The sequence below is a fragment of the Perissodus microlepis genome, chromosome 3 (genome assembly GCF_051167445.1).
Source record: "Perissodus microlepis isolate ML-2025 ecotype Zambia chromosome 3, ASM5116744v1, whole genome shotgun sequence".
In the NCBI taxonomy this organism is placed as follows: Eukaryota; Metazoa; Chordata; class Actinopteri; order Cichliformes; family Cichlidae; genus Perissodus; species Perissodus microlepis.
The window spans coordinates 18,945,443-18,954,944 of NC_140463.1; the positions used below are offsets into that span (position 1 = coordinate 18,945,443).

General features: G+C 39.6%; 1 protein-coding gene across 2 annotated transcripts; it reads right to left on the reverse strand.

Moving 5' to 3' along the window:
* Window positions 1–2,035: 2,035 nt before the first annotated feature.
* Window positions 2,036–6,893, reverse strand: LOC146390358 (tripartite motif-containing protein 16-like). 2 transcript variants are annotated; one of them, XM_084923418.1, is made up of 2 exons: window positions 5,721–6,893; window positions 4,863–5,013 (listed from the first exon to the last, which is right to left on the reverse strand). In XM_084923418.1, the coding sequence occupies exons 1-2, from the start codon at window positions 6,522–6,524 to the stop codon at window positions 4,957–4,959; spliced, it is 861 nt and encodes a 286-aa protein (XP_084779544.1). In that variant the 5' UTR covers window positions 6,525–6,893; the 3' UTR covers window positions 4,863–4,956. The 2 variants fall into 2 exon arrangements, with proteins under 2 accessions (XP_084779543.1, XP_084779544.1); XM_084923417.1 differs by having other exon boundaries at window positions 2,036–6,891.
* Between the last annotated feature and the right edge of the window lie 2,609 nt (window positions 6,894–9,502).

Below are 9,502 nucleotides of genomic sequence, written 5' to 3' on the forward strand. Positions count from 1 at the left end.
GATCAACAATGTGAATGAGACTTTTGGAGTTCACTGTAACCCTTGTGTTGTCCTCGGGCCACAAATGGTCTCTAGGTGAATGTTAAACAAGTATATGGGAATCCCGAGGACAACACATGATGGACAAAATAAAGAGACATGATCCAAGAAATCACGAACTTCATGCAAGTCTGTTCATTCATGAGCTATAATCATAAACTCGATGAAGGAAACAGTTTTTCAAGTTTACATTATTTTGAAGGTAAACAGACTGTCGCTGATAATGAAACACAATGAAACCATCGACCTCACAGCAACGTGAAGCTGATTTGAGATGTTTAGCTTTATTTCATTTCCTGTGATTCAGTTTTTTACTGAATGGCAGTTTGTAATGAAGTATTCACGTTGATTTTATAATGATGATTATGTATGATAAGCTCTGATTAAGCTATAGCGTAGAACAGGAGGTGATGCTTTTCCTTTCTTACAGAATCAGTGGTGTTTGTGTTCTTCGATCCACAGTGATCTGCTGCTTTATTGTCTGATCTCATACAAACTCTCAGAGTGTAGCTGTGAGTTCAGACCCTCAGGATTCATTTAGAGACTTAAACTTTGTACTTGAAGCTTTAATGTTTTGATTGATAAGTTGAAATTGTGTTATGAACAAATGTTATTTTTCTATTTATCTATTTAAAAATAATTAATAATAGTACATGTAAACATATTTTATGGATTTATAAATGTACATTTTAAAAGCAAAACACAGCAGTGTTTGAGTCTTAAGAAGTGAAACACAACACTGACTCACACACTTGTAATCATAACTCAACGTGTCATAAATTTTTCCTGTGCGCTGCAGTTTCTTCTGTTTCATAGTTTCTACATTATTGCTGCTCCAGCTCAGCACACACCTCTGAATGACAGGAGGCAACATGACGTTTAGAGGATACTGGTGACTTATGAAAGTAGACTGGTAATAATCATTTTCTGATATTTGATACTGACTCTGCTGACTGTTGGTCTGTGTAGATCAGCAGAAATGTTTCATATAAATGTGAATTTTCAGAGTAAAACAGACCAAAGAAAACAGTCGGACACTTTCTGTTTGAAAGTTTATTAGGACATTTTTAGTTTGATGTTTCAATTCAAATGTTTTTGTTCTAAAACTCAGAGACTCAGAGAGAAAATGTGAATTTAAAAGTAAAACTCTGAACATAACCTGCTCCTAACAGTTTTTTTCTCTTATTCTGATGTGTTGTTAGTGTAATTGCTTTTAATGAATGTGAGAAACCCAGATGTGTTTGTGTCTCTGCAGTAGAGAGACGAGGAAGGATCGGCCTCTACTGTGGACTGACAGCAGCTCTGCTTGTAAAATTGTTTGCTGCAAACAGGAAAATCAAATCAAATAATAATAAAAATATTATTACACATATATTATGAATATTAATTATTAATACACTGTGATATTTTGATGTTTATTGTTATCTCAGACCTTGAAAGTTACAGGTGTTTTAGGCTGAGCCTGTGGAGCAGGATTAGAGCTGTCGCTGGTTTTGGGTTAGTGACAGTTCAACAGGTGCCTGTGAAGTTGTTCAAATTAGATCTACTTTAATAATCTGCTTAAACTGGAACCCAAAGTGGGAACTCTTCCTGGGTTTAATGTTAAACTTAAATGTTTTCACTCAAAACCACAAAAACTAAAACACTGTGCTTAAAACTGTGCTTTTCCGAGATCATTTGGAGAAATTAAAAAAAAGCCAAAAAACAAAAACGAATATTTTCTGTGCTCTGTCTCATTCCCCATGACCAGGCCATATATATAAAATAAGAAGAACCTGAGGTGTAAACAGGAACCAACAAAGTTTGTGCTAAGTTCAAGCATTTTAGCCAGTTTAACTGTGGCAGGTTGCACTCTGTTACCATTTACGTTTACCAGCTGAGGCGCAGAAAAGAGCACAGACTGGGAAACTGTCGGACCAACACAGGAAGTGTCAGATGCAGAAGTTGTACTGTGTCCAGGGCTGGCTGGGCAACACCGGAAATGTGAAAAGACAAAACAGGTTGGAACACAAACCAGTCACTAGAAAGAGCATCGGCTACAGAACACAAAGTCTTTGACTGTTTGTGCTCCTCAGCACGCACTGTTTTATTTACAGCTGTTGATGGTGTGTGGCTGGGCTCAGGCTGGGAAACCTCAGAATCAACAGGCTGAGGAGTAAAACAGTCCAGCGGGGATACAGTGCCAGTAACAGCGTGTAGGTGAGTCTGGGGTGGAATAACAGTCCTTTGTTCAGCTCAACAGCTGGAAAATCCTTATTGGCTAACTCAGAGAAAACACTGCGAGCATTACCAGAGTCTGACGGCTCAGGAACACAAAGATCACTAACGAGGACAACCGGCGAATAACTTGACACCGAGGGGTCACTCTGAATAATGTCTGTAGAGTTCAAACACACAGTAACAGAGTTTTCTGATTCAGGAGACACAGAGTCCACGGAAGACGAAACAGTGTTACTCACAGTGGTAGATCTGTCATGAAGTCCAGGATCAGAAAGCTCGAGCTGAGCGTGTGAAACACAGTCACTCTCTCCCACGGTTGCAGTCTGCTCAGCTGTACTGGAGCGACGGCGGCGTGAACGCCGTTTTCGGCCAATCTGACAATGTCTGATGTTTTGACAAACACCGGTTCAGGAAGCGCTCCTCTCCTGTTCAGGTGGAGTAGTTTAGTGGACCCGGTTTGTATAAACTGCAGTTTCCTGTTCTTTGAATTTAAATTGTTGTTCTGCTAAATGCAGTTTGTCAGTCTGAAGATATTGTAGCTGCTGCTGAGGGATATCCTGCTGTTTTGTTCTCAGTTTGTTTTCCTGTTTTGTGCCTCTCGTTTGTTCTCGGTTGTGTTGCTGTAGTTCTTTTTGCTGCTGTGTGCATTGGTTTGTGTCCTCTGCATTCAGTGTGGTTTTGTGCAGTTCTGTCACTTGAGCAGTGACCATGTTCGATGTCTTAAATGGAGCCTTAATAATTTAAAGTGAGTGTGTGTGTACCTGTTTGAGGTGGGGTTAACTGTGTATTGCTTTTCTTTGATGAAGCATTGTTTAATTTGCGTGTCTTGAAAAGTTGTGAGGTTAATGCGTTGTTGTTGCACGATTTTGCTCATGTAAAGTTTGAGGTATTTGTGGCAGGGTGTGGTTTGTGGCTGCAGGGGAGGAGCAGCGGGTTCAGGGTTGTGGTGTCAGTGAATGCTGCTTTTTTCAGCCGGCAAACATCATCTAATCATTCTTCCCTGTTTCAGTAGCACCCCGGACTGATCCAGGACCGGATTCCCTTCACGATTGAGTGCACGTTCAAAAGTGCCTGAGTTGATCTATTTTTTATTTATTTATTTATTTATTTGATGGATCCGCCTTCCTTTTTTGTGTTGACCATTCTCACCTGCTCGTAAGCCTCAGTCCTGAACTCCTCTTGCCTGTATGGTTGAATTTGTAGGTTTTTTTTAGGTTTTTTTAAAAGTTGCTTTCTCTGTCTGAATAATAAATCTTGGAAGCACATCTCCTGCCTCATTTTAGTGTAAAGAACCTTTGTTCAAAGCGATAAACTGTTGGCAGATCCACTTTACAACGGTAAAGTAAAAATATAACTCAATTCCAGTACAACAAATTCAACATTCATATAAAAAAATCCAACCCTGCAGGGATCAAACATCTGATCAAACACCAGGGTTGGACACAGACTTTCTAATCTGACATCACAAAGTTATTCTGAAGCTGTAAATCTAATTAAAAACTCCCCAAAACTACTATGAGAAAACCCTTAAAAGGTTCAGTGATAGAAGAAAAATCCTTTACATATAAAATCAACAGAGGTTCCTGATAAATAGAATAATAAACAGAGAATAGCTGAACAGTTTCTGTGACACAGACGTAAAAATGTATAAATGCTCCTTGATTTTCATTTCTATCCATCATCTTGAACACTGACTATAAATGTGTTCACTTCATTATTGTGTGATTTGGTTTCTTCACGTGTCTCCTTCAGTGCAAATAAAGGACTGTTAGAGTGTGTGCTGTGTGTTTTTCTGAAGCATGACAATCCTTTCCAACAAGTATTTCCAGCTGTTTGTCTCCACTCTGCACTTTAGTCTTTCTTCCTGTCATGTCTGTGTTTGTCCACCAGGTGTCTCCCTCAGCTCCTTTTCTCCAAATCAGAAGCATCAGATTTGTGGAGACGCTCTGCCTGCCAGACACAGCTCAGGGCAAAGAAACATATCTATCCTCCACAATATACAGGCCTGTATCATTTAGTGTCTGTATTTAAATGTATAAATGATCAAGTGTGATCAAACTTAAATCTGAAAAATTATATTAAATGTCAAACATTAAGTATTAAATTTTTGTTACATTTTAAAAGTTCAAACCTCAAAGACATTAAGTTTACAGTCATATATGATCAAGAAAATCAACAATCTTCACATTTCAGAAACTGGAACCAGCTTTAAATGTGACTAAAATAATGATAAAACAATCAATTCTCTAATCATTGACTAACTGATGAATCACTGCAGCTCCAATATATTGTTGCATTTGACAACCCACTACAGCAACTACAGAATAAAACCACTAACCAGACTGATGACAGATTTCAAACATGCTGAATATGAAGAGTAGTATCATTTAAACTCACATGATTATCAGCCATAAGAACAAATTCAGATTTATATTGATGTAAGGTATATAAATGTAAGTACAGTTTGAATCAGTGCAATATTATTTTCACACATCAATGGACCACTGAACTTCTCAGCTTCTAAAATGTAAAGCCTCATTTAGAAACTACACAAGTACATATAATGGTCAGGGATCAACATGAACCTGTCTTCTCTGTTTGACTTTAATCAACTCTGCAGTGTCTCCATAAACCCAAAGTCCAGCATAGAGCGGCTGAGTGAATGTGGTCTGGACTCTGTGGAGGAGAGTCATGGTTTCAGAGACGCTGTAGAAAGACAGAATACCTGCTCTGTGATCCAGGTACACTCCTACTCTGGAGGGCCGAGGACCTGAGAGGACAGTGTGGACATTGTTGTGAAGAAATTTAAAACTGCCTGAGTACCAATATAATGCCCAAGATTTGTTATTGTATCCAAATCCACATTCATTGCATTCCGTCCCTGCTCTGCTGATATTCTTGTATGCGACTGCTACACAAACTCTTTCCCCTCTCCACTCCACCTCCCAGTAACAACGTCCAGTAAGACTCTCTCTACTCAAGACCTGATGATTTTGAGTGAATCTGTCTGGATGATCAGAATAAGACTGTTGTTGGTTCATAGATGTTACTTTTCTGTTCCCCTCAGATAATAACAGATGTGTGTTTGCTGTGTTTGGATCCAGTGTGATTTCATGTGAATATTTTAAGAATCCAGCTCTGGTCTTTGGCTCTGCTGGTGACAGTAAAACATCCACTTCAGTGACTGTCAGTGAGATGTTTGTCCATTCCTCTCTCAGAATATCCTGTAGTTTATCTCTGGTCTCTGACACAGCTGCTGTCACATCCTCAAAGTAGCTCAGAGGACGAATATTGATGCTGGATGAGTGTGTAGACTCACTGAGTGCTGACAGTGAGGGGTAGTTGTGTAGAAACTGGTTGTGATCCTCTGTGTGTGAGAGCTGCTCCAGCTCGCCGTCTTTCCTCTTCAGCTCAGCGATCTCCTGCTCCAGCTTCTCCTGAAGCTCTTTGACTCGACTCACTTCAGTTTCCTGCTGGGATCTGACCTGCTGCTTCACATCAGAGCTTCTTTTCTGGAGGAGACGGATCAGCTCAGTGAACATCTTCTCACTGTCCTCCACTGCTTTATCAGCAGAGCCATTGATGGCCTCCACCTCCTGTTGAAGCAGCTTCACATCTTTCTCTCGCTCCTGGATTCTCTGCTGGATGTTGAGTCGTCTCACCTCGAGCTCCTTCTGCTTCTCAGTCCTTTCTGCTGCAGCTGGGACTGTTTCATGGCCTTTATGTTCATCCATTGTGCAGAGATAACAGATACTCTGCTGATCAGTACGACAGAAAATCTTCATCACCTCATCATGACGAGAGCAGATGTTCTCCTGGAGCTTCTTGGAGGGGGCCACCAGCTTGTGTTTCTTTAATGGAGCCACATCATAGTGAGGTTGGAGGTGTTTCTCACAGTAAGAGGCCAGACAGAATAAACAGGACTTGATGGCTTTCAGCTTCCTCCCAGTGCAGAAATCACAGGCCACATCTTCAGGTCCAGCATAGCAGTGATCAGCTGGAGCAGCTTGGAGTCCAGTCTTCTTCAGCTGCTCCACTAAAGCTGCTAACATGGTGTTTTTCTCCAGGACAGGCCTCGGTGTGAAAGTCTTCCTGCACTGAGGGCAGCTGTGGATTCCCTTCCTGTCCTCTTCATCCCAGAAACCTTTAATACAGTTCCTGCAGTAGCTGTGTCCACAGGCTGTAGTCACCGGATCCTTCAGTAGATCCAAACAGATGGAACAAGAGAAGGTTTCTCGGTCCAGCTGAACTCCTTTCTGTGCCATTTCTCCTCTCAGTGTCAGTGACTGTGTGAGTTTCTCTTCCTTATAACTGAAACTAGTCTGAGCTCTGATCTCAACAACATGTTTCTGCAGTGAATGGAGCCTGTCAGCTCTTACACGTCACCACATGTTGGTTACACCCATCTTCAAAGTGCAGATCTGAAGGGGAGGGAACGAGGAAACACGTGGACAGAGAGGAGGTGCTGTGTTTAAGAGCAGGAAGAAGAGGGAGGGTTATCAGGCTGTGCTTCACTCCAGGAAGAGGAGCAGTTTGAGAGCGATACTGTGTGTTTAACCCTTTTTATTTACTGCTCACATCAACTTTTAAGCTTGTTAACACTTTCTTCTATATAAATAAACTTCAGTTTAGAAATGTCAGAGTTCTCACTGAAGTTAACAAACAGTCCTTCAGTTTCAGTCAATGCAGGAGGAAAATGATCCTAAACATACAGATAAAGCAGCCACTGACATGATGCTTATGTTGCATTTAAGTTTATGTTTATTTTAAATTGTTTCGCTCCCTCAAACACCATCAAAGGTGAGAGGGTGCAGCAGGTGTAGTAGTTGATATATGAGGCAGTAAACAAATTAAATGGTTTTCAAACACATTCATCTCCATAAAAATGTGATAAGTGTTTTGCAGGAATAATAAAAAGAAACTCTGATCCTTCTTTAAAAGTATTTTTCTGTTATCATGGTTGAGCTGATCACAACTTCTACAATCATCTTGAGCAGGGACGTGGCTAAATACAGGTATGTGAGAACCAGTCAATATTAGCCCTTTATTGACCAAGTATCATACAGGCTGCCTGGACTTATTTGGTATTTTTGGCCAGAAATCATACTATAAGTGAATGTTTTTGCCCCTTTCTTCAGAATAACCTCAGCTTTTTCTGGCAGTCATTTTACATTATTGTACTGTTATGACAATGGAACAACAGTTTAAAGTGGAAAAAAATGGACTATTTTTTCAGATTTTAAAGTTAAGTGGAAACTGATATTCAGCAGGAACAAAACGTAACACGACATCAACTTCAAATATGAACTAAAATAAATATGTACAAAAAAGTTTTTGAGCCTAGGCCACTCAGGTTTTTAAATCTCCAGGCATTGCCACTTCCCCACACCTGCTTCTCTGCTCATCCCATGATATAACTAAGGGAAGTTGACTTTTTTCAGACAGAAGAAGCTTGTGAACGGTTTATGCTATCGTAATACACCAAGCCCGTGATTCTCAGAAAACAATATTTCTTATAAATCAGCAGTATAATGCATCATAAAACAATATCATCCATTCACAATAAATCAGCAGTATAATGTAATACAAATCAGTTTAATAAATGTAATAGTTATCACCTTCTTCTAATTCAGGAGAATAATGCAAACTAAAACTACATAATAATTTCACAATCTTTAATTAGGGGTATAACTTGGCATAAGATAATATAATAATCTGACATTATTAAGAGTTTATTTTTATGATTGTGAAATTACAATATATGAAATATCAGATTTTCATCTGCATTTGGGAATCCTCACCTTCAATGCCATTTTTTATTTGGTTTGGTTTCCTGTGTATTAAGTCGTGCAGCCACCAGGTGTCGCTTCCTTGTCCTTTCTTTTCAGCTAAATTCCATTTAAAGTGGAAATTTAAGCAGCTCCAGGTGCTGCCAGCTACTTTAGAGTCTTTTTTTTTTTTCTCGTCTAACTTTATCGACTCCATGTGGATATGAGCATGAGCTTTGAATTTTAACACTGAAAGAAACTTTTAGTGAACGTGGGCCCAGATGAAAAGGTGCTTAAATTAAATTTCAATCTTACCAAATAATTTTCACATTAATCACCAAAACTGCACAATAGCAAAGAAAGCGCACCATCATAAAAATTAACATTACATACTTCACTCTGACTTTGATCTGAATTCATTTATAGTTTACTGAAACAACTCACCAGTGATATTAAGCTGACATCTTCCAACACTGAAGCCATAATCCGTGTCCACCTCACACAGGTACAGACCCGAGTCATCAGTCCTGAGTCTGGACAGTTGAAGTCTGATTCGTCCTTCTCTGAGGGCGTCTTTGTCACTCTGGACTCGTCCTGAAAACTTTTCATCCTGAGACTCTGACACCTCAACACCTTCATGAACCTGATACAGGACTGAGACTTTATCACTGATGAAGAGTTCACAGAGGATGTTGAGAGTTTTGTTGGATCTCTCAGGATGGGTGGTGAACGTCCACTCCAGTGTGATGTTGTGGTTCTCCTCTGCCTGATAGCAGGTCTGTGTCACATTGACTACAAATGATCCTGTTGAGGAGACAGAGAGGGAAAGAGAGGAGCAGACACACTGAGAACTGGAACAAATCTGTTGTTGAGCTTTATTTGGAGTTCATAAAGTGAAGCTGTAAACTAACCAGAGACACATGAGGTGAGGATGATCATCTTTTCCATGTGAGAGGAGACAGAGATGAAGAGTCATCAACACATGAGGTCAGGGCTTTAACCAGAGCTTAGAAATAAGTGACATCCATAATATTTTCTTCTAATCATAGATTTAATTATATGAGATAAAGTTCACTGATCACATGTATCTAAACAACGAGTAAAACATGTGAGTTCAGTTACATGCTTTGATGTCTACCTGCTTTATGTACAAATATTAAAGTCATCTGTCTACAGCTCTGATCCTCTCTTTATCCAGTGTTATTATAATTAATAAAGGGAAGGAACAGGAGCAGAGCGGTTATCTTCAAGTGGAGATGTGAATGAGTCAGTGACTATAAGAGGAATGCAGAGTTTCCACAGTTATTTAGTTCAATTTCAAAATTAGAGCTGCATAAATTTTTTTTAATTCATTAAAGTATAAACCAACAGATACCGACAGATTTAAGGTGGAATCGTTTCTTCGTGTTACTTCATGCAGAACTGAGCTCATTAATTACTTGACACTAACTTAGTGAGCAGCGCAAATTAGCACA

Coding starts and splice junctions, on each gene's coding strand:
- LOC146390358 (XM_084923417.1), bottom strand. CDS start 6,524: ATGGCACAGAAAGGAGTTCAGCTGGACCGAGAAACCTTCTCTTGTTCC.